Source organism: Lissotriton helveticus, chromosome 3_1 (assembly GCF_964261635.1).
Source record: "Lissotriton helveticus chromosome 3_1, aLisHel1.1, whole genome shotgun sequence".
Taxonomy (NCBI): domain Eukaryota; kingdom Metazoa; phylum Chordata; class Amphibia; order Caudata; family Salamandridae; genus Lissotriton; species Lissotriton helveticus.
Window position 1 is genome coordinate 982,288,505 of NC_136061.1, and position 25,129 is coordinate 982,313,633.

A 25,129-nucleotide genomic window follows, 5' to 3' on the forward strand; every position below is an offset into this window, starting at 1 on the left:
CAGTAGAGCACACGTTTAGTGATCTGCCTCCTCACGAATATTCATATCGCCTCGCTATGCGTAATAATTCTTTTATCCGTATGTTACATTACTCACACCAGACCAGCAATGCCACTAATTGCTGGGTGTGTGGTCGACTCCCCCCTTTTCAGACACCGAAGGGAGTCCTGCCACTCTTTCCTTATCCATTCTCACATAATGGTTCGTGTGGAGCATGGTCCACGTTAACGTCATCCTCAACAGATATGTCTTTTCTTAACAGTACATGTTTCCCAGACAAGCAAGGTCTTCCCCACAGAACAGGTTTAGATCTAGAAAATGAAGTATATAATTTAGGTAATTATTCGTCGAATTTCATGGTCCTGAATGTTCAGTCTGATACTACTCCAGACTTACCCGCTATTTCAGTACTACCAGTCAAAGGCGAATTATGTGTCCGAAATAAGGGTTCCGTACACGTAGGACATAGTGATTGTACTACTATTGTCAAGTATAGTGACAGTGGGAAATCTATTTTCAAAGCCTCACGTCATTCTTATTTTGTTTGTGGTCAAACCGCATATGTTCGTTTGCCCCTCGATTGGGAGGGAACCTGTTACATTGCCTTCCTACTGCCACCTGTTTTTCTAACCCCACCTGACTACCATAGAAATTCCTTCCTAGTACATACTAGACACAAGAGAAACCTCCCGATTGTCGATTATACTGAAACTGCTGCAGAACAATTCATTGATATTGATAAAGGTGTGTTCCCTTATTTAGGTACAGTTGTAAATAGTAAGCTAATCCGTAGGTTAACAAGAACCCTTGAAGCAGTAGTAGATGAGACTGCCTCCGCTCTAGGTAACTTAACCGAAGAGCAATCCTTGATGAGAATTGTCGTTTTACAGAATCGTCTCGTCCTTGACGTCATACTGGCCGATAGGGGCGGGGCCTGTAGAGTCATCGGATCTAGTTGTTGCATTTTCATTCCAAATAACGCACCGTCTGTTTATTCAGCTATAACCAGACTCCATAAGATTGCCCATCTGTTACACCAAGATCCAGGCACCTGGACATGGTCCGCTTGGTTCTGGAATATAATTTCCGCATGGGGATGGAAAATCCTGTCCTTTCTAGGTATTGCAGTAGCGATCATATTCAGCTGCTGCCTCTGTATACAATGTGGCCCTGCGATTTGCGGCATGTGTGCTACCCCTTGTATTCCTAGTCCCAAGCCCCGTTTTAAATCCCGTTCCAAGACAATTCGAGATGAGCAAATGATACTGTATGAAATGATAGATGGTATCATGAATATTGATGTTTCCTGATGGAAACGTAGTGACAAGGAGGGAATGTGGAAAAGTAAATTTTGTCATGTTCTGTGTCCCTACGCCTCATCCATCATATGTTATGTGTGCATGACCAATATGCATATGTTATTCCCCATGTCCGATTAATGACGCAATTACAGTTGTGTCCACCTCTAGTATGCCAGTTTCCAGTCCTCGTGAATACTACGAATATCAGGCCTATGTAAAGTTATGTTGCCACGTTTCTCAGTGTGCACGTTATTCCATTATAAAGTCCCCGTTTCTAGGCCTCAACAGGGCCTGGACATCAGATTCAGCTCCTGTCTCCTGAAGCCTCGCTGAGGAGCGATACAGCCCCCACCTGTATCCTCGACCTTTCACTTACTTCCTGCCTCGCAGTGCCCGGTGCAGCTTGGCTCTGCCTCTGAGTCTGCCAAAAGTATGTTATAGTTCCAGTTATCAGTTCAGTCCTCCTTCTCTGCATTCCTAAGCTACTGAACTGCATCAATAGTTTCCGTCATTGTCTAGCCTTCTCGTCTCCACGTTAGAGAAATACTGTATTTAATGGTCATTTAATATTCTTCATCACGCACTACATGTAGAATAATGCATGGTCCAGTCTTAGAATCAAGTTAGCCTCTCCCCTCATGACTTCTAGTTTATATCAACATGTTCCCTAAACATCAGATACTAGATAGGGTTTAGGTACATGTCGCTCCGACCCTCCAGACTTTAGTCTCTGCTCCTAGCACAGAGTTCATAGCCCCCAGCTTCTCCTAGTAACACGTCATTGCCAGTTTACGCGCATCACCAGGTTAGAGGTCTCGGCTCCTTAGGTAGCCCCCTCCTATGTTTCCGCCCATTCATGACATATTCTGTTACGTTTGCACCACATGTCTATGTATACGCCCAGTTACACCTCTTTTTACTCTTATCTTTCGCGACTGCTACGCGTCACGCCTTCTGCTCCACCCACTGCTACGCCTACTGCAATGTAATGCTATGTGTTTGCGTTATGTATATAAACTCATGTATTGTTATTAAAAGTTAGCGCGCTCATCCCAGACCCAGCCCCAGCAGCTGCTGGGCCCCTGTCATCCTGCTGGGCTTCTTTTCCCCTGCTGGGCCCCTGTCATCCTGCTGGGCCCCCTGTTCCTATGCAGGTCGTCCTGTTCCTGTCCTTATGCTGTAATAAACCTGCAAACTCCTACTACCTCGAATCTTGACTCTTATTTATTGAGCTATCTGTTATGATATATGCCTAGTCAAAAATAGGGTATTATTTATTTATTTACCACATATTCACCCCTGCTGTGAGAATTACTGACATGTGTGAATGATGCATGTACGGGAGATGGTCTGACCCGGCTGCTCTTACGGTTTACATGTTTCTCTTTTGTGGGCTCTCCCGACCCTCTTATTTGGGGGTATCTCCCTTCCGCTGGGTATGGTGTAGCTATTCTTGCTGTTCACTGTGCCTTTTTCGATACTATAATAAGTAATCCAATTTTCACTGCTTTGTCTCTGCATTCATCCTGCCGCTTACTATGTTATTCTATGCATTGGTTTGTTGAGATGTGTTGCAAAATGTAATACAAATATTTCCAACAAAAAAAACTAGTGCTGCTAGTGCTGCTTAAGTGTAGTGATGGGACACTTCATATAAAGTATGGCGCTCCTTGTGTTTGCTACAGTTATAGGGCCTCCTCTTTACCAAACATGATTCCTATTTCACAGTGCCAGGGCTTCTCCTTTGCAACAATAGATTCTCCTATGAAGTACCAGGGGACATTCTTTTCAGGAGAGGTACTTCTGCTTTCAGTATCATATTAGGTCTTGTCCTGTTTATTGCCAGGGCCTATCATGTGGTGTTATAGGCTATTTGCTGGGTAGTATTAGGGTCTCGCCAGTCCACTAGTATGCCTTTGAATAATCAGTCCACTAATGCCCTTTTCTGATATTTCTCTTGTATTTCTTAGGATGCCCACTATGCAGCTCCAGTAGTAGTGAGAGCAGAGAAACCACGGCCGTCATCTGTTCACCATCACCACCACTACACCCCTCCTGGGGCTCCACCAGGTCCTGCTGCAATGCCTTCCTTTGGTGGCTACCCAATGTGGCCTTCCATGATGCCATCAAACCCCATGGGACAGACTGGAGGATTCCCACCCACCATACATCACATGACAGGACCCACAGCCACAGTTCCAGCGATGCACACGTGAGTACCCTGCAGGACATACAAAGCTATACAGTGGGTTTCACATCGCCTAGGATGCAGATTAGAATACACTGCTCATGAGGTACACACAGCTACACAGCCTGTCACTGCAAGTACAGTATCAGAGAGGAGTGTATGTTAACACACCCCAACCTCTACATCACCTCCCAATACTCTTCCTCCAACTACTCATCAACTGACATTGTTTCAGCAGAAGCCTTTCTTTTTGCTAGAAAAAGGTTTTGGGTGAGAGGCAACTGTGCTAGTGCATCTTCTGGTTTGACGTCTCAGATGGATTTGTAGAAGCCTTCAATTCACTCTCTATGTCTATCATAGGGATTATTTAAATGCTTTTTCGATGTGGATTCAGCTCTTAGCTGGCTTCTGACAAATCCAACTAAGTGTATGTGTTTGGTTTCATACTAGACATGATACAAACAAGTCACTGATCCTCATCAGCGTCTGACAATTGATACGCTTCTCTGGCAAAGGAATATGGTGGACAGAGTAAGCTCAGTTTTGTTTCAGTGGTTACCATCCATTAAAAACTGTGTTGTTGATAACACACCCCAAGATAATTATTCCTCCCCAGATGCTGTATCCTGAGGTTGTATTATTTTGATTGCTATGTTGCGGATGCATCAGTTGAATTTATTCCGGCAGAGTACACTGTAGCTTGCTACGCCACACTTCATATGCTACCTTACATCTCAACTGACGACTGAAACAATGTAGCCTCCATTTATCAGCATGTGATAGTTGTGATAAGCCGAAGAGCTGTGGAATGGCATTGAGGGGGCGTAGAAGGCAGCAAGAGGCAAACCGTGGCAACTCAGAAGTGCTGTGGAATTTGGAGGTGCTGCGGTGGTGTTCGCAAAGAGTATGAAATGAGCTCAGTTACAGTAAGGTTGAGCTCAACCTTTACATTTTTGAAAAGGAGATGAAGATCAGAGCTTGGAAGGTGCAGCGATGGAGTAGGGGAGAAAATCAGACCCTAGAACTCAAAGTTTTTAAAGAACCAAATAAAACCCACCACTTTGTATCCAGCATTTGGAAATTGTGAGAGCTCGGGTGAATTAAATGGTTGCATTTTAGTCACCTACAGGTGATCTACCACATGTTTAAACTGTAGTAATATCCTGATGTTCCCCATTTGGTAGCTCACTTGTAGGTAGTGCTAGAGAGAATGACATGAGCACAGAATGCTTTATTAGTACTGATCAGAGGATGTGTTGAAAGGTTATGCTTGGGAGAGCTGAGGTGCTCCAGAAGTAGCTTGTGGTTTTATTCCCACAAAGAAGCCAGCACCTTGTAACACTCCCTCCTCACACTACCGACTCATTCCTCCTTCATTTTCTACCTGACATCTGAAACATCTTAATGGGTGGAAAAGTATGGGAATTTGCAGAGGTGGCTGGTGTATTATTTAATTTTGGGAGTCTGTAGCTCTCCCTCACCATCCTGTAATCAACAGTTGATATCCTCTCATCAACAATACTTGCAGTAGTTTGGGAGGGGGCCAGAGAACCTGGCTGCAAGATGGCCACCACCTGGTGAGACTCTCTTGGCCTGGGCGCTTATTTAGCGTTTATCTGTGGCCATCTGGAGGATCGGAGGTAGCAGAGGAAAGGGGAGGCTGCCTCTATTGCAAGTGAAGCTAGACGAGGTAGTTAGTGGAGCATGAGAGCGACTGATGTATTGAGTGTGGTGAGCTGTAACCCGGTGGAGTTGGGAGCTAGACTGCCTACGAGGACCTGCAGGGTGCCGGGGACAACACAGTATGGCTGGCCGAAACAGAGGCGGTTGCGGTGGAAGGAGGAGGCCTACTGAGGAGGCGGAGCTCACTGAGGCAGCGGGCGATTTGCCCAGTGACTCATGGGAGCAGCAATGATGTGCCCTGTGAAGGATTGCTGTGGGCACTGGGCCAGTAAGGCGTTGCGGCTGGCACCTTGGAATCCAGGACCGGGCCTGGGGGAGGGCAGAGCTGGACTGCCTGTGGGGCCTTGCATTTAGCAGTGAATAGTGCGGCATTGCTAGGCTCTGCAAGGGCTGCCGCGGTGTGCTGTGGTAGCCTGGATGGTGAGAGGAGACTGGGGCCGATTGCGAGCTGACCGGGAACGACGGTGAGCTGTCTGCCATCAGTGGAGACGTGTGGTGACCCCAATGTGGGCCTGCTCACTGCTGGTGAGGGCTGGGCCTTTGTGGATGGCTCCCTCTGAAGGCCGTTGAGGAGCAGGGACTATGTGTAAGTGGTGCTGGTGTGGCGGGCTGCTGGAGATGCTGAAGAGTTATGGGCCTAAGTGCTGGGTCCCCAGAGGACTGGTTTTCTTGACTTGCAAGTGGTCTATGCTCCCCTGGGGCCCTGAATTTGATCTAATGTGTATGTGGACCTTGGCCTGGAGAGGAATCGTTACTGGAGCACAGGCTGGCGCACAGTGGTGTTGGAGGGCAGTTGAGGCCTGAAAGTCTACATCTTGAGGGAGCTTGGTACAGAGAGACAGGCGGGTTCACTCTGGAGGGCTTATTGGCTGGAGTAAGAGCCAGCCATCGCCTGAAGACTGCCCCCAGGCGTGGACTTTGGTGATCCCCCAAGGGCTGGTGCGGATTTCGGCCCCTGCTTGGGCTTTGCTCCTGTAGGTAGTTGGTTTTCTCCTGGTTGGCCTTCCTACACTGTACCAATATGGGTAAAATGGATGCCAGTCAGACTAAACTGCCTTTTGTTTAGAGACCTCAACAAGTCCCTTACACCCATTGACAACAAAATAGACTCTCCTTCTGATAGACTTGACCGCCTAAAAGAGAAGGTGTCCACTCAGGATGATTAAATCAGCCAACTTGAACAACGCACGTCCACAGTGGAAGATGATGGCAACGCTATGAGAAGCTGCTTCAGTTAGAGGCCAGATCGAGGAGAATTAAAATTAGATTTATGGGGTTTCCAGAGTCTATGGCTATGCAGCGAATTGAGGACTATGTGTAGGAGATGCTGCGGTATCTGTTTGGGGAGTCGCTGTTCACAGTGTGCATAGTTGAGCGGGCACACAGATTGCTGGGACTGAGGTCTCCTCCTGGAGCCCCTGCATGCCTCATCATTGCCCGGCTCTTGAATTATAGGGATAGGGGCATGATCCTCAGGCTTGCCAGAGAGCAGCACTCCATGCCCTATAAAGGGAATACTATATCCTTTTTCCCAGATTTCACGCCCACTGTTCCAGCTGTGTGGCTGCAGTTCATATCTGTGAAATGTAACCTTTCAAACGCCTGAGGCCAAGTACTCCCTGCTTTATCCTGCAAAGCTGTGCATCTTCCACGCCAGTAAGGCTGTATATTTCACTGACTCGTAGGTGGTTGCAATGTTTTTCAAGGGCCTACCACTAGCCAAGACTGCATCGGATCACATCCCAGGCAATGATTTGTCTGATGACAAACTGACTTATCGATCAGCACTCAGGCAATACCATCGAGCCTGCAGAAAGCCGAAAGCCTTTTATGTCTCGGAGTCTATCGAAAGGGCTATTAATCGGCCGAAAGCTCTCTTCTCTATGGTTGAGAAGTTAGCAGGCTCAAACACTTCCCCCACTCCACCTGCGCTAGGGGAAGTGGAATGCAATGAAATTGCAGACTTTTTTATATCCAAAGTCGAAACTATCTATAATGCCCTTTCTCTGGCCTCCCCTAAGTCCCCTCTTGACTCCCCCACTCTGGATATACTGGGCCCTTCACTTCCGGAAGTGCAGATCTCGGAGTGGCCCCTGTTAGATTCAAACTCGTTTCTCGCCTGCATGACTAAGGTAAATTCAGGCTCCCCCCTGGATCCAATTCCTATGGACATTCTTCGCCAGCTATCTCCTGACGTTCTTCTAGTTATTCAAGAGCTTTTGAACTCCTCATTGCGGGAATCTATTGTCCCGGATGAATGGAAAAGAGCTATGGTGGTTCCACTCTTAAAAAAACTGCTGCTGATCCCAAGACGCTTACCAACTTCCGGCCCATCTCCTTGCTGCCTATGTTCTCAAAGATCCTGGAGAGGCATATTAACATACATCTTACTTCTCATGTGGAGACTACAGGATTTTTACATCCGTCCCAGCCGGGGTTCCGCTCCCACTTCTCCACAGAAACAACCCTCCTGGGGGTCACTGAGAACTTACGCACTCTTCTTGATCATGGTGAGACCTCGGCGCTTATTCTCTTAGACTTAAGCGCCGCATTTGATACGGTCTCACGTTCCATTCTTCTGAGAGCACTGAGAGCTGCCGGGGTGACTGGCCCTGCCCTGGCTTGGCTGCCCTCTTTCTTAAATCACCTTACATTTCAGGTTGTTTCTTCCGGTTCTTCCTCCTCTGTTCGTTCATCTGCGTATGGGGTGCCGCAGGGGTCCTCGCTGAGCCCTATGCTCTTTAATATCTACGTGAGGCCCCTGGCAACCATCGTGGAAGACGCTGGTCTCTCCCTTTACTCATACGCAGATGATACTCAGATTCTTTTCTCCCTCTCCTCGGCCGAAGCAAATACTCCATCTGTTCTTAAACTAGGACTTAGTCGAGTGGCAGAGTGGATGCAGGCGAACCTCCTGAAATTGAACGGAGGCAAGACGGAGGTGGTCATTCTGGGCAAGCATAAGTACCTCTGGAGCCCCGCACATTGGCCGTCATAAATGGGTCCTCCACCCCTCCCAGTGATGCAGGTTCGCAACCTTGGCTTTGTTCTGGATGATTCGCTCTCCATGCGGCAACAAGTGGTCAAGGTGGCAGCCACCTGCTTTTCCATCTTGGGGTGGCTCCGGAAAATCCTATGGATGCTCCCAGTCTCGACAAGGCGCTCGGTGGTCCAGGCTTTGATTACTTCTCGCCTGGACTACGGTAATGTGCTCTATCTTGGAGTTACCTTGGAGATTCAGAGGAGACTTCAGCTTGTCCAAAACTTGGCTGCCCGCCTCCTCTGTAAGGTCCCATGGATATCCCCTATCTCCCCCTTTCTGAAGGACCTTCACTGGCTCCGTATTGAAAACCGAGTCAAATTTAAAGCTCTTTGCTTTATGCATAAGATCAAACAAGGGTCGGCTCCAGCTTACCTACAGTCTCTTGTTCAACAATACTCTCCATCTCGCCTTCTTAGATCCTCATCCCAAGGAAACTTTCTGATTCCGCGTTTCAAACTGATGAGAATGGGTGGACGTTCTTTTTCTTGCGTTGCCCCTAGGCTGTCGAACTCTCTTCCGGTTACATTGAAACTTGAACCATCTTTGATGAAATTTCGCAGAGACCTTAAAACCTGGCTCTTTCCTCAATAACAACTGCTATTTGTAAGCACTATTTCAACTGGCGCCGGGAGACCCCCTGTGGGTAGCTGCGCGCCCTATAAATTCAACTACAAATACAAATACAAATACAAATGATGAAACTGGACGCACAAGTGATAATGACTAAATATAATAGTTGAAATTGTATGATCTGTGGTGCCTCCGGGGCGTGTCATGCTTCACCGGACGGACATGGTGGGAGATTCTCCTTATGGTACTGGTCTAGCAGATGTCCTGGATGCGTCCTAAAATGGGGAGCTTTTGATTGGCTTCTGCTCAATGGGTGTGAAATTTTTACCTGTTCCGGCCACCCATTCTTCATTGGCTGGGAAGCACTGGGTGACTGGTGTTCCCCCTTGTGATGATTCTCTTATTGTTCAACTGTATTAGCCTTCCAGGGCTATGGCTGCAGTGGGTGGTTAATACTCAGTCTGAATGGGGGGCTGTCGTGGGCAGGGGAGAGGCTGTTGGGGAAGTTTCAAATGTTGCTTTTTTTCACAAGTTGCTTTTACTTCCTTGATCTTTGTCCTTCATCCTTGCTCTGCTATTCAAAAAAGTCAGTCAAAATATCTTTATTCGGCTCGTTAAAAGCCATACAAAGAAATGAGCAATAAAATACATTACATACAAAATTTATCAAAATGCACATGATACAGAAGTCTAATACAATTTTAAAATTTATATAAAAGACAATATAAAAAACATTAATAACTAATCTAATCTTGGCAGGAAGCTTTTGCCCTGGATGCGGCTACCAAGAATTTGGCAACGCAATAAGTAATGTGGGGATTAGATAATAGTTGTAAGTAGAGCAAAGCCGGTCTCACCTGTGTGAAGCCGGCCTCCTTGAGAATTGGCAACAAGAATTTTTTCCTGGGCTCTAAATACAAACCACAAAACATAACAAAATGCATTGTGTCCTGCACTGAAAACTGGTCACAGCAGCAGGGCGGGGCTAATTCTGGTTTCTGCCAGTTATTAAAAGAACCTAAATAATGATGCAACAAATTGAATCTAAATTTAGTTAAAAGAAACCTATGGAAAGGATGCGTAACGTAACCAAGATAAGGTGCAAATGAAGGTGAAGTAAGCAGCAGGCAATGGTCCCTCACTGCCGACTTTGCTAGTTCACTCTCTTCGCGGTGCGTCTCCTTCCTTCCCATAAAAAACTTTTTTACTGAATCAAGATCTTGAATCCTGATGGACTCCGGAGAAGTAAAGAGCTCCGGGCGACCTAGGTCAGAGAAGGCTTTTGCTAGATAAGCCAGCCAAGGGATTTTGTTAGATTTATCAAGGGCCAAGACATCGGTCAGAATCCTATGGTTTAGTGGGAGTTCTGCATTCAACCATATTTTTAACCATAGAATCAAAGGGGCCAGGCTCAACTTATCTGAGAGAAATTGAAGACCAACTTCTTTATGTATGGAATACGTTGGGGTGGACTGGGGTACAGAGAGCAGGGCTCTGATAAATCCATTCTCCGCTCTCTGTATTAGCTCCACATTTGCGTATCCCCACAGTGCTGAGCCATATAGTGCAATGGCCACCGATTTGCTATTATAAATTTTTAAGATGGCTTCCATAGGCCTGGCTCCTAGCCTACCAGCGAAGCTCAAAATTGCTGAGGCTGATCGTGTAACGGCCAGTCTCTTAGCTCTAACCTGTGGACCCCAGGTCCCTTTCTGGTCGAACAAAATACCTAAATAGGGAAATGTGGATACCCTAGTGACCAGATCCCCCCTGCAGGTGAATGTTTTAGTTCTCTTCTTGCGACACTCTAGGCCCACCACCATAGTATGTGACTTGGCTACGTTTATTTTGAGATCTAGTTGGTCCATAAACGAGCCAAAAGCATTCAATAGGCACTGAAGGCCAACTCCCGTGCGGGCGATCAGCATGGCGTCATCCGCGTATAGGAGTGCCGGTATCTTGGTTGCTCCTACACGCGGGACGTCGGCTTCCTGCCCCCCAAGGTGCACGCCCAGGCCATTGATATAGATGGTAAACAATAAAGGGGCCAAAATGCAGCCCTGCCGCACCCCCCTTAGGGATCTAAAGAGAGCGGTGCACCTGCCCTCGTTGGTCACGCGTACACTCGAGAAGAGTTCTTGGTGCAGGGAGGACATAAAGGTGACCAATGCTTCATCTATGCCAATCTCCAACAAAATGGACCACAGCTTAGTCCTGTTGACTAAGTCGAAAGCGGAGGAGAGGTCCATGAATGCAAGATACAAAGACCCCTCCTTAGCTATAGTATATTTGGAGATGAGCAGGTGTAAATTAATGCACTGTTCAATAGTGCCCTTTTTTTCCCTAAATCCATATTGGATTTCGGATAATCCACCACAACCCTCAACATTCTCCCTTAGCCTAGATAAAAGAACTCTGCCTAAAATTTTAACCGAAGAGTCTAAAAGGGATATAGGCCTATAACAGCCTGGGTCATCCCGCTGACCTTTTTTGAAGATGGGGACGATGGTGGAGATGTTCCATGATGCAGGTACGGGATTATCATTCACTGCATTAAACACATTTGTCAAGACTTCAGCCCACAATTTTGGGGAATACATGAAGAAGTCAGCAGGCACACCGTCCGGGCCAGGTGCCTTGTGCTTTGTGGTGGACATAATGGCTTTCTCCACCTCATCTTGATTAAAGATAATGGGGCAGGTGGCTGGTCTTATCAACAGGGCATCTATAGTTGCGTCAGCAGTATCCCCATAGACATTCTTAAAGTGGCATAACCATTTTTCATCAGGAATGATGCAGTCCATGATGTCATTATCATCGTCTGAGAAGAAAGGCTGTTTGATAATCTCCCAGAATTTTTTGCTATTCTTCAGGACTGCCGCCGAAAGGAGGTCTTCCCATGCTTCTTGTTTAATGGTGTCCTTTCGTTTTTTTATTGCTAATTTATAAATTTTCCTGAGTCTGGTAATCTCATCATTTGCCCTAGGGATACTTTTTAGGGCTACCAGTAACGATCTATGGGCTTTAGAACATGCTGAATCAAACCAGCGCTTGTTTCCTGGAGTTACGTTTTTAGTCTTTACCAAGAGGTCCTGTGACACCAGCACACATATGGCCTCAAACGCCTTTACAATTTGATGACCCTGCGCGCTAGAGTTTTTACAGGCCTCAACCTGCCCCTTAATCTTTAAAAAGTTTGCTGCATAAAATTCTTCTGGGACCACCTTAGCCCATTTCATGCGTCTCCGCTATTCTTCTTGGCTGCATTATAAGGTTTCAGTCTGGGTGGGAGGGTTGTATGGAGCTTGCTTCCCACTATAGTGTGCCCTGATCAATTGTGTTTGTTTTGGGCAGAGCCACCACGCATAATTTGCACACCTTTTGTGCACTCCTCCAGGAGATAGAGCCCTTGATTGAAGCCACAGCAATTTTCCTTGATTCCGTCAAGGCTTTTGATCCTCTCAAGTGGCCGTATTTGTTCACCTTGTTGGAGCGATTGGGATTCAGCTCCAAGTTTCTCCTACTGATTGGTCTTCTTTACGCGAACCCTATGGCACGACTTCGAATCAATGGAGTGGCTTCCACCCATTTTGAGTTTCTAATGGAATCTCGACAGCGGTGCCCGCTCTCCCCTTTACTTTTTTGCCATCACCATGGAGCCCTTGGCTGTGCAAAAAAACACAATGGTTCAGCACTCCCCACAGCAAGCAATAATAATCGAGTATAAATTTGAAGAATCCGTTCAGTAGAGCTTAAAACATTTCTTTTATTATTTTCTTCATACAAAAAACGTAGCCACGCGTTTCGTCCAGAGGACTTCTTCAGGACAAAAAGTGATGAATCTATGTTGATAGTTGGTTTCGACGAAGAATAGGTATGTTCACGGAATTTGCTGTCAAAGTAAAAGTACAGGGATAGCCACCTTGCTACATTTTTAGTAGTCAATCCTTCGTGTGTTTAGCTTCTTTTATTAAATGGTGCCAAGTTTCGCATCCAATCCCTGTGGCTTGTAGAATCCCTTGTAAGTCACAATGTCACCTCCACCACGTCGCCAGTTTTGATGAAGTTACTAGTTGCTAGTTACTGGGCATATTGTCACCCAACTCCATTCCGCCACACAGTCACCCTCTCCCTGCAGGGTACTGGGTGCCATCTTGGTGACCCATGATCCTGCAGAGTGAAGCAGGATACCTGTTAGTGCTAGAGATGTATGTCTGTTCACCCACTATTCATTTTGTTCTCTGCTGTGATTGAGTCTCTAGCATTAAGTCAAGCCTCTATCCCTAAAAAATGTAAACCACCCTTTAGGGAGATTGGCCACTTTAATCCTTATAGCTGAGTCTTCACATTTCCACTCCTGTGCTTACCTTTAGCTATTCCATGCATTCTGCAAGGCATAGTTTTGTTTAATTTCAGTTGAACCAATTGGATTAAATGCCCTCAAAATGATTTCTGATATGAAAATAGAAGATGAGGTGTCTGATATTGTGCCAATTTTTCACACTATCAGAAATATGTTTTTAAAAGATATGGGTAATTGGTTCCCCCACATATCCAATAGAAGTATCCTAACTAATGTAAACAATCACGCTGTATCTTTCTAGGTGGTACACACAACCAGAGAACCAGAGTATCTAGCAGCAGGACATGAAACTCTTTATTTTATCATCATCACACACCTGCACCAAATGACGTGTGTGCTGGGTTCTTTTCCTGACAGCATTTTTACTGGGATACTCACACTATGGGAAAATAGCTGAAGGAAGCACATACAATACAAAGTTAAAAAGACATATGAAAGGTACATGGGCGGCTGGGGAACCTTAAACCCTAGTGCAAACCATAAACATGATTAGAGGGAGAGCTGCTGTGGCTGTCTGGGATGGATGCAATACAATTTATGAACGTCAATATTGGCTTCATGAATGAGGTAGCTTGGAATCTACTAACACTGATCATTGACTAGGTAGTCACAGCTCAGATATGGGGTGCTAGATGGGATTCTTTACTTGAGAGGTGGGAGCTTAACTTTCTTTATTCTCTTTCTCTTTTTTCCAAGTTTCACAATGGATGGACAGCACCCCAGTGCTCCCATGGGTCTGTGACCCTCTGATGCTCGCAACAGGTAATGCACTTCATTTTGAGCAGGGTCGTAAAGATGTTTGGTAGAAAATATGCCTCCTCAATAATATCCTTTTACACTCTTTCTTTGGGGTCGCATTGGAATTCTACACTCACTTTAATTCTCTTAGCTCTTTACCCAGCCTGTTTACTCAGGAAGAGGCATCTAAGCATGTCACTGTGTGCTCTTTCCAATGGTTCCCAAGCTCATGTATCTTATGTGTCCTTCTGCAGAGCAAGGGCTTCATCCTCCAATAGAAAATACCTCCAAATGCCTTATTCCTGTGCTTTCCTTATGTTGTTATCCCCATGCACCAATACTCTCCTTTAGGGGGAGATAGCATAGCCACTCACCTCTGTCTTTCCCATTAGGAAGGGTCTCTATATAGCCCATTGTGTGCAAGGATATTTAGGACCCTCAATTATGTGCTCGTCTATAAGAATGGTCTCCAATCATTCTCCACCCCCCTTTGCTCAGTTAGCAGAATGATCTTGAAGCTCCTTCTCTGTGATATTTCAGGAAATGCCTCTAAACTCTGCCCACACCCCTGTACTCCTCTTAAGAAATGGTCTCCAAGCTCCCCACCCATATTCCTGCAGAGGAAGCATCTCCAAGGCCCTCGCACTGTGCTCCTCTAACAGAAGGGTCTTTAAGCGCCTTTTCTTTATGCTCTCCTGGGAAGTACTGGGACATTTTATTTATCATTTTGCAAAAAGCATATGCGAATCCTAGAGCAAATGTGCCTTTTTGGAAGGATTCTCATCTGCTTACCATACTTGAAACAAGCACTGACAAAGCCAATAGGTCTGGCATTGGCTGCTAATATTCTGCAATTTCCTGTTTTTTTTGTCACAGTTTTTGCAAAATGCCATTGTTTTGGAATATGGTGGACCCCTTATCAATCTAAAAAAAACATACATTACCACAGTATTTCCTAGCCCTGAAAGGAACTACTTTGTGTGTGGATGTGTTCCTTGTGAAAGTGCAGCATGGTGTAACGCATAGTGAAGTCAGCCAATGGCTGAAGTGGGTCTATGCATTGGCTCTTAATGTATGCTGAAGTGGGTGGATGAAAAATGTAAATGATACTAACCACAAACTAATGAAAGTAAGGAAGGAAAGCAAAAGAAGGAAAAACAGAAAGCAAAAGAAAGAAGAAGGGAAATCATAAGGAAGAAGGACAGCAAAAAGTAAGAAAATGAAGAAAAAGGGAAGGCAATAAAGAATGAAAGGAAGTGAAAGAAGGCAAGAAAGAAAACAAATGCAAGAAAGAAAACAAATGAAAGAAGGCAACAAAGGAAGAAGAAAAGAGAAAGGAGAAAGAAGTAAAGAAAATGAAGGCAAGTGAAAGAAGGAAAGCAAACTAATGATAAAGAAAGCCAAAGAAGGAAAGAGAGAAACAAAGAGAGAAAGAAAAAAAGTAAAAAGAGTATAACTTAATACAGAACAAATTCAAATGGATACAATGTGGTATGCTGTGAAATAGCAGCAGTCAGAAAAGTAAAAAACACTCAAAAAGGAATTTACAATAGCACTGGCAGGAGATGGGCTCTGATAAAGATGGGAAGTGGCTTGTGTTGCATCAGAAGCATCCTACTTTCACATCAGGTTCTAAACACCGAGTATTTATAAAGTAAATACACAAACACTGGCACTGAAGGGAACTAGCTGGTGTGCGAATGTGCTCCATGTGAAAGAGCAAAATGCCATCACTCAAAGTAAAGTTAACCAGTAGGTTATGTATGCTTACCCACTGCCCTATTCTGTATGCTGTAGTGGGTCTAAGCAAAATATGAATGACACAACAGACCAGTGGATGAAGCGAGGTGACTGAAAGCTCCTACTTGTAAGAATATGATATATATATTAGTAAAATCAAAGGGTCCTGGCTAATGCCAGTCCTAAAAAGAGAACTGCAGGTGAAGAACATGTTACTGACCTTCAGTAACGCATTATCTGGTTGAGACAATATCTGGCTGCAGATTCCTTACCTTTGAATTTCCCAGGCGTCAGATTAGATCTGGAAACGTTTGCTTGAGCAGTACCTCTGCCTGCAGTCGATTGGCTTCGCTCAGTTCTGCGCCGCATCTGTGGAACGCGAAGTGATGACACAGTTACCTATCTAGGCACCACACAGGCTCGCGGACATCAGTTACTTTTCATGGCTTTCCACGCCAGGAGCGAAGAGCCATGAATTGAACTGACTAGTGTGTGTTCAAACTAAGGCCCTGTTAGGGGAACAACCCTAGCCCTAGAAATATTTCTGCAGAGCGGTGAGGCATGGGTGGGTCTGTAAGGAATCTGCAGATAGATATTGCCTCTACCAGATAACACGCCAAAGGTAAGTAACTTGTTCACCTGATGGAGACTTCTAGCTGCAGATTTCTTACCTTCACCCAAGCCATACCATCCTGGTGGTGGGCTGTGGACAAATCCACTATACTAAGAAGTCCTGCAAGACCAAATAGGTGAAATTCTATTCCCAGTGGACCTGGCTATCCAGGCATTAGTGCTTAGAAAACGGGCGCAGGGACGTTGCTGCCTGGCCTATGTCTAGTACTGGAACACCATGAGCTAACACAGTGGTTGCAGCTATTTCCCTGGTGGAATGGGCTCATAAGCCCCCTGGAGGCGGCTTTTTAGCCAGGGCATAGCAGACCTTGATACAGAGAATGACCCAATGCAGAATGGTCCATTTCTGAACTGCCCAACTTTTGTTTGCTCCTACATAGCCCACAAAGAGTTAGTCGTCCACCTGAAACTCTTTTGTGTGGTCAATGTAGAACAACAATGCTCTTTTCGGGGTCAGACGGTGGAGTCGCTCCTCCTCTTTAGTGGATGTGGAGGAGCATGAAAGGTAGGCAGGGTTACAGATTGTCCCGAATGGGGTCACCACTTTAGGTAGGAAAGAAGCCCAGGTGCGAAGCACCACCTTGTCTGGCAATACCATAAGAAAGGGAGGCTTGGATGATAAAGGCCACAGCTCACTCACCCTGCGGGCAGATGATATTGCCTCTAGAAAAGCTGTCTTGTTGGTAATCAGCCGGAGGGGATAATTGTGTAGCGACTCAAAGGAGCACACATTAGGTAAGTGAGAACCAGGTTCAGATCCCACTGAGGTACGATGAAGGCCGAAGGGGGAAACACATGTACAAGCTCTTTCAGAAACCCATGTACAATAGGGTAATTAAATACAGAGGGTTGGTCAGGCGGCCGCAGGAAAGTGGACAGAGCCAAGAGATAAACCTTAAGAGTGCCCAGAGCAGAGCCCTGCTGGGTAAGGATAAGAATGAATAAGAAGAATATCAGAAAGAAGGTCGATAGACCTTTCTGTACAATATTTTACCAACTGCAGGTGTATATCATTTTGGAGGAGGGCCGCCTGGCCGGCAAGATAACTTACAGACTTTGGGAGGAAGGTCAAAAGCTATCAACTGTCGCTGCTCAACCTCCAAGCACGGAGGCAGAGTGGACTGGTTTGGGTGGAGGACCCTCCCCTGCTGCGGCAACAGAAGATCCTCCGAGAGGGACAGCCTGATCAGAGGATCAATGTTCATTTGAAGAAGCTCGGGATACCAAACTCCTAGGACCCAGTCCGAAGCCACAAGAATGACTTGGATCTGGTCATTCTTGATTTTCTTGAGAACTCTGGGCAGAAGCGGTATGGGGAGAAAAGTGCACAAATGGCTTGAGCCCCACTCGCACAAATAGCATATCCGAGCGATAGCACACAATACTGCTGACACTGCGCGTTCTCTTTATAGGTGCACAGATCTAACCAAGGCTCTTCCCACTGCTAAAAGAGTCCTTGTGCCACCTCCAAATGGAGACACCACTCTTGATCCGATAGGCATTGACAGCGGAGTTTCTCTGGGGAAACATGCGCAAGATGGTGGCTGGGATATTGTTGGCGCGATGGCACACCCCTTCCATAGCCACAAAAGGGACAAAAGGCATACGGGGGGCGCGGTGTCACTGAGAGGCACAAGGACTTGACTGTAGCCCGCGAGTCCTTGAAGCGATCCAGTGCCCAGTCTGCCTTCGAGTCCCATCGTAGGCATGTCCATGAGGTTGGACTGGAAACCCCCCAAAAAGCCAGATGTTCCAAGCCAGGTGTGGCGCAATGAGGCTACCACTCTACCCAGCGAATCCGTTGTATCCAGACCAAACCTAATAGTGAACTTTGCTGCATCCCTCCCATCTTTCACTGCTTGGGAGAGGATGGCCCGGCCTCCTCCAGGACCTGTGACAGCACTTGCGCAACCATTTCCTATAGTGTATGGGAGAAACATCCCAAAAGGCACTCAGTGTTCACTGACTGCATTTCCTGGACCTGTGACAGCACATACGCAAACGTTTCCCATAGCGTATGGGATAAACAACCCAAAAGGCATGCAGTGTTCACTGACTGCAATTCCAGGACCTGTGACAGCACTTGCGCAACCGTTTCCCATAGCGTATGGGAGAAACATCCCAAAAGGCATGCAGTGTTCACTGACTGCAATTCCAGGCTGGTGGAAGAAAACATCTTCTTCCCAAGTGTGTCCAGTCTATTGGATTCACTATTTGGGGGAGCGGCAGGGAACGTGCCATGGGAAGTCGAGGCTTGGACTATCCAAGCTCCTAGGGGTGGGGTGTTGGCTAAGGAAACTAGGATCCCCGGGACAGAGCAATGAAGGCGGGCAATTGTCCTGTTCACAGGAGCCCCTGTGCAAGGCTGGGATTAAGTTCCTAAATGGACATCAGTGTGAGTTTTTTTCTTTTCTTTTTACTTCTTTTTATTAATCTTCCAGCTTATCCAGAACAGGGGACATGTGTGTACATTTTCAACATCTATAGCCCACATGCATCCAATGCTTTTAACATGACATCTCATAGTTGTGCTCGATCTCACTGCCCATGAGCCGAGTTACTCTCGTTTTTAGCAGAAGTAAAAAATGTTGTTAACGATAGGCCCAGCATCCTAAAACAACAGAGGAAAAACAATAATCATAATTGGGAATCTAGATCCCCCCCTTACCCAACCTCCTCTATCCACCCTTGTGGCAACGACAAACAGGTGGCACAGTACCTCTGACATAGGTAAAAAACTAGTGGTGCACTCATAACTTGTTTGTGAGTCATGTGTTCATGGTGTGAGAGGGCGCATGTGGCGGTGTTGCATCAGCAGGTGTTGAAGTGGGCCCAGTGCTCAGCGAGCTATGTGTGCTCTCATTCTCACTCACATTCGTTGCTGTGGACACTTCAGTCAACATTTTTCCCCATTCCAGGAGATCGCTCTCTGCATTCTCATCGGTCCGTACTGTTCTGAGGTGACATTCCTCGGCTACCGCCCACTCCTGCAGGTCATCCCTCCATTTTTCCCACGTGGGTGGTGCTGGGTGTATCCAGTAGCTTGCAATTCGCCATTTCCCCAGGATCAGTCCTAGTAGCGCCAACCTAAAGCACATCCTATTCCTTTTCTTGGGCGTTGGAAGCACGCCCAGACTACAGTGTTTTATGGAAGTGTTGATTTACACCGCGGTGGCTGCAGTGAGCTAAAAAACGGTGATGGATCAAGCCCTGATCTTTTGACTGGGTATGAGTGTTCTGTTTAATTCAGATGCTCTGTCCATCACCACCCCCTTTTCAGAATCGTTTTGTGCCAAGGGACAGCACCACCTGGTGCCAGTGCCATTGTATGCACGGACAATTCCAGACGATGTGCAGGTACGTGGTGGGGTCCGTGCCACATCGTGGACACGCAGAGGCAACCCTGGGGTGAACCACGCTCGCCGCTGAGTGGTCAGGTATGTGCAGTGTAGGTAATAGAACTGAATTAACTTGAACCATGCATTACTCGTAGCTTCTGCTACCTGTGCCAGTGCTCTCTTCCACTCACCGTCTGTCAACGGGACGGGCAGGTCGTCGTCCATCTGATCATGTCTAGATCCAACCCCTGGTCCTCCTTTAATATCTTATATATGAGGGAGATGAGACCTCGACTATAGCCCAGGTCTAGCAATGTTACCAACATGCAGGACTCTCCGGGTTCATCTGGAAATGTTGTCCACATCTTTCGTACAGTGTGCAATATTTTGGCATACTGCAGAAATTGCCCAGGTGGCACCTTAAATCAGTCCTGAGCTACCTGAAAGGTCATGAACGTGCCGGTCTGATATAGATCCCCCACGATCCCACAATCCCCTCATACTACTTCGAGGGTTCCATGACCTCTTGGATATTCTGGAAACCTTTCAACCAATGCAGCGGTAGTGTGCTAGCATATTGGGCCTTTTTGACCACCAAGGTGATTACTTGGTCCCAGACTTCTGTAACCCGGCGATTATCTGTGGGCACGTTTTAGGGACACTAGAGCCCATCATTAGGAACTGCTGCAGTTGCATCCCCTCGTTCCAACTCCCGTCTAGGTCCGTCTCAACCGTGCGCTCCCCCATGCCCAATTGAGCGGCGTATTGCAGCAGGCCAGCCATATAGTATAGCCGTAGGTCTGGCAACCCTAGGCCGCCCCTATCCATGTCTAGTTTTAGTATGTCCAATTTGGCTTTGCTCCCCTTTCCAGCCCAAACTAGGGAGGTCAGGAGACTGTTCAGTGTGACCAGTATCTGGAGAGGTGTCCAGTCCACTGGCCTCTCCTAGCTCCTCATACCAGTCCAAAGCCTCAACATGGGTGTACAACTGGTTTCTAAATTCTCCAGTGACCCCTCCCACTCTTCCCCCATGCCTGTATGCTCCACAGAATGCTCAGGCAATGACCTAGAGTCATCACTGGGCTCTGTCGGTGCCAGATTCGGCTTCGATCAATGCCGTTCCAACTCCTAGTCAGAGATAAGAATGGGGCTGGTACCGCCGGTGGGCTCCAGTGGCACAGGGATCATTAACGTTGGGACCAGCGCCAGAGAAGGTCGTGTTGACACGACCAGCGCCAATCCGGATCTGGGATCGGATCCATGAGACCCCACTGGAGTAGTCAGCATGGAACCTCATGGGGTCTCCTTGGACCCTGCATGTCCAAAGGCGGTCCGGAGGAGTTGGCCCGCTCAAATACTCTGTCCTTCATTTGAGTGGGGGTTGCTCCGGCTCTTGGAAACGGGGAAGGCGCGGAGTCGGACCTGGCAACGGCTCCGCAGAACAGTGCCTGGAAGTCAATGTTCCACACTCGTCTCACCAGCTTTCGATGGACGAGGTGAAGTCGAAGTCCATTTAGTCCTCTTCTTCTTCCTGTGCCTCTTCCCCGAAATCCCCGAGGACATTGAGTGCAACAAAGAGGACTTGGGCTTTTTGATTGGTCCTACGACTTTCTCAATTAGAAGCAAGACCTCCTCGGAGTCGCGCTAGATGGTGTCAACTTCTAGGCCGCAAGCAACTCTAGGGACCGCTCCCTCAAAGTTTTGGGTGCCATGGTCCAGCAGTCCGAGCATGACTTTGAGTCGTGGTCGCGCTCAAGACACCATAAAGCGCACAAGGTGCAGGTCAGTAACCTACATGGCGCGACGACAGGCACAATACGGCTTAAAGCCTACCTTCCTAGAGGACATTCTTGACACAAAAGAAAAAATATTCGACAAAAAGCTTTGACAGAGGGGTAGCTCTTCTCCAGATCAGCGGTAAGAAAGAAAAGAAATGATGCTCCTGTGCCTGGGTGGCGCCTATATAGATGACCGAAACGTCACTTCTGGTGCCGTCTACGCCACATGGAACCGAACAAAGCCACTGTACGCCGTGCAGGGGTACTGCTCATGCAAACATTTCTGGATCCAGTCTGGCGCATAGGAAATTCAAAGGTAAGTAATCTTCAGCTAGATGTCTCTCTCAGATATGCCACTGCAATTTTTGATTATCTTGGTTGGCAGTTCTTGCTTCTCTGTCTGTAGTTGCCTGGCCTCTTTACCAAGGGCCTCTGCAGTGCTTCCTGGCACCTGCTGTCAAGGGTTTTGTAGGTTTGTCTTAAGCAGCTTCAAAAGCCACCTTTAGCAGCAACCGCTGCAGAAGTGATTTGCCACAGTCTCCAGTGGAAACAACTATTAATTAAAGCCCAGTGGGGGTAAGTGGGTCAGTGGATCTCTAATGTTTTTCTGTTCTCTTCTAGGTTTGAATGCGAGACTCAACGCAAGTGGCACAGCGATGGCGCTCTTTAGTGACATTCTCCACAAGGGCATCTGTTGACAGATGATGCAAAATTTGAAAAAAAAACAAAAGCTAATTTATTTGTACATTAAAATTTAATGGGCAGAGTCTTGTGCCAGTGCATGGCAAGTCTGTCATCGCAGAGCCGGCTGTGGAGTTGGAGAAGGACAACGCCTCCTGATGTCCAGTGACCTCTACGAAGCTATAACAGCCAAGATCGTACCAGCATATAGAGTTGTGGATGCCTCTCTTCTACTCTGCTGTATTAGAGACTACCTCCACAGATCCTTAATGCTCTCCAAATTGACAACTGCACTCTCTCAAGTGACTTTTTCTGGTGTCTAATAAAGTATGTATATATATTTTTTAATTCAGGTACTTTTCCGGATTACTCCAGTTCTACACTTTCTGTAAAGAAATAGTTTGTCTTCCAATAAATATGATAGCTAATGGCAAACCCTAGTTTTCACTGTAATACACTTGACTGGCATGCTTTTTCTTGTGAGGAACATCAATATCTGTTTTCAAACTAAGGAAACAATTTCTGATGACAGCATGTCTCATAGTTTGTTGTAAATACCAACATCATCTTTCTGGACGTGTATTGACCGGGACTCTACACACTTATCATTCTGGCCCTGGCCTGCAGAACTGGGAACATGCATTATTATTCTTCTGAACCAGCCCCCAGAGGACATATTCATCCATATTCAAGTAATGTTACTTTCAGGACTGAGTACATCTTTATTACAACAGGAATGCGATATCCAAAATAGACAAGTGCATACTTTCTGTTCCGACTACTTACTGTAGGCCAGGGCTGGACAGGTTCATTCTCGTCGTTCTAGGCTGGGTCTACAGATATGTACACATACATGCTTGTCATTCATGACAGGGGCTCAAACTCAATTTGTCTTTCCGGAGATGGCCTCTGTACAAGCTTATACTGTTTCACTCCTTCCCAAAGCCATGGCCATTGCACACTCACTCCTGCTATCACAGCACAAACATGTGGCTCAATAGGTAAACAACCTTTACAACGAAACTTTTACAACGCACTACCATTACAACGCGGTCATTACAACTCAAACCATTACAACGCATTGCACTGGGGGGCGCTCTAGGATAGGGAATACATTTAATTTACTATCCAACACCTTCCCTAGTGTCCACGGGGACTGGAGTTGGAATAGTAAATTAAACTATTCACTATCCAACACCCAAAAGCACTATGGATTGCGATGTAAAAACCGCGTTGTAAAGGCAGGCGTTGTAATAGCCTGCGTTGTAACGTCATACATCCGGCTCAATATAATTTGACACAGGCACTATAGAATTCTCTGTACTGCATGTTATTCTAACAGCGATTGCCATAAATAAAAACTTGCATTTGCAATGCAATAGGTCTCGCATTATTGCAATTTAGAGCTATTAGTGTTGCAAATGATAATGTTTTTGGTGAAATATCCCAGCAGTAGCATAAGTCTTGAAACAAAATCCGCGAAGAAAGGAAAGGGTGCAGTGCCCCAGGCTGTTAACTCCCTGTGGAGTTGTAAAGGGACCTCTATTAGCCAGATAAGGTACTGCACTCACAATTAATAAAATGAAATTATTAGAAGCAACGCTTGGGAAGTGCGGCAAATGGTAATACTGCAAAATGTGGATGAGTTTTGTTGCAGTTAAAGTGCCTTAAAGTATTTCCTGTGAGGATCTTTTTAAATCCTGATTGTCTTGCGCCAAAATTAACAACCCACCCGTTTTGCATGGAGTAGGTGTTTGGATTGCATGTATTTGTCTTTAAAATCAGTTGCCTGCATGATGGGACCATAAGGTACCCTAAATGGGGGGAAGCACGACAGTGGGCCATGCCCATTGTGTGTAGCAGTATGGAAACCACTTGTGCTAGGTAGTGGGACAGCAGCAACCATGTGTATAATGTTGTGTGAGCCAATGCGCCAAAGAAAAAGTAGCGGGGGCTATTATTGAAGATCAAGCGCAGTGTGCCGTGCTTGTTTTAAAAACATAATATTTAAAAATACAGTTAGGCTTGCTGGCCAAAATAAAAGCAAGTCACGCGGCCACCATAAAGATCAAGCGAAGCATGCCGTGCTGCATAAAAAAATTGAATTAAAAAAAAAGTATTTGGGCGAGCCGCGCTATATTTGATTTGATTTCTAATTTGTGGAGCGCAGCAATTACCCAAAGGCATCAAGGCGCTATAGACCACCATCCAGAATAAGTCCACTAGATCTCCAGCTGCAGAAAATATCTACATGGAGTTAAGCCAGGTTTTAAGAGCCTTCCTGAAAGGGGCACGTCCGCCATGGTTCAAGATCAAAGGGTGAATGCCAATCTGCTTACAAAAGTTTGGCGAGCCACGAATAAGAAAACTAAAACTGTTAAAGGTGAGAACAAGGACAAGGAGGACCCTACTCACTAGGAACCAGGTTAAGTCATGTGTAACAGAAACAACGGTTCCAGCGGAAAGTTAAGCTAATCTATAATGATAATAGTACGCTCAATCGCAATCAAAAGATGGGTTATGGTGATGTCAGAAAGAAAGACGAACTTGGAGACTTTTGCTTTGTATTAACATTAATACTTTTAATGAAAATTGAAAAATTCAGACTGATATATACAAAAACAAGAAAACAATGGTGCTTTTGTGTCCCCAGGTGAAATGGAACCATAAAACAGAAAGTGAAAAAAATGTGATGTGTACAACTTGGTTTCCACAATTTTCAAAGACGACAAAAAAGTGACTTAGTAATAATTCCAGCTGCTGTATACAATAATCCGAGCTGTTGAAATGGTTCGCTTTAAATCACAGTTGACGACGTTTCGACCCTTTTTGCGTTATAGGGTCTCCTCAGGAACAAGGGATATGGGGACATCTAATGATCAGAAAAAGAAAAAGAAGACAGATGCTTAAAATGCTATATATCAGCTAAAATCCTTTAGAGGAATATCGTGGAATTGAGAGTACCTGATTGGGGTTGCGCAGCCATGTGAAACAGTGAGATATGTGAGACACCGGTAAAGTGAGAGAAAGGAGAAGGAATACTCACACGGGGACCCAGTCGGCTGCTACACGA

General features: G+C 46.1%; 1 protein-coding gene across 1 annotated transcript in view; it reads left to right on the forward strand.

Annotated features, from left to right (window-relative positions):
• The window catches only part of C3_1H21orf58 (chromosome 3_1 C21orf58 homolog), a 142,107-nt gene extending 117,925 nt beyond the window's left edge, over positions 1-24,182 (forward strand). The window contains exons 7-9 of the mRNA XM_078683819.1: positions 3,272-3,513; positions 13,845-13,910; positions 21,997-24,182. Coding sequence (XP_078539945.1) covers positions 3,272-3,513; positions 13,845-13,890 — 288 coding nt within the window. The 3' untranslated portion in view covers positions 13,891-13,910; positions 21,997-24,182. The remainder of the gene's footprint in view (positions 1-3,271; positions 3,514-13,844; positions 13,911-21,996) is intronic.
• The last annotated feature ends 947 nt before the right edge of the window (positions 24,183-25,129 follow it).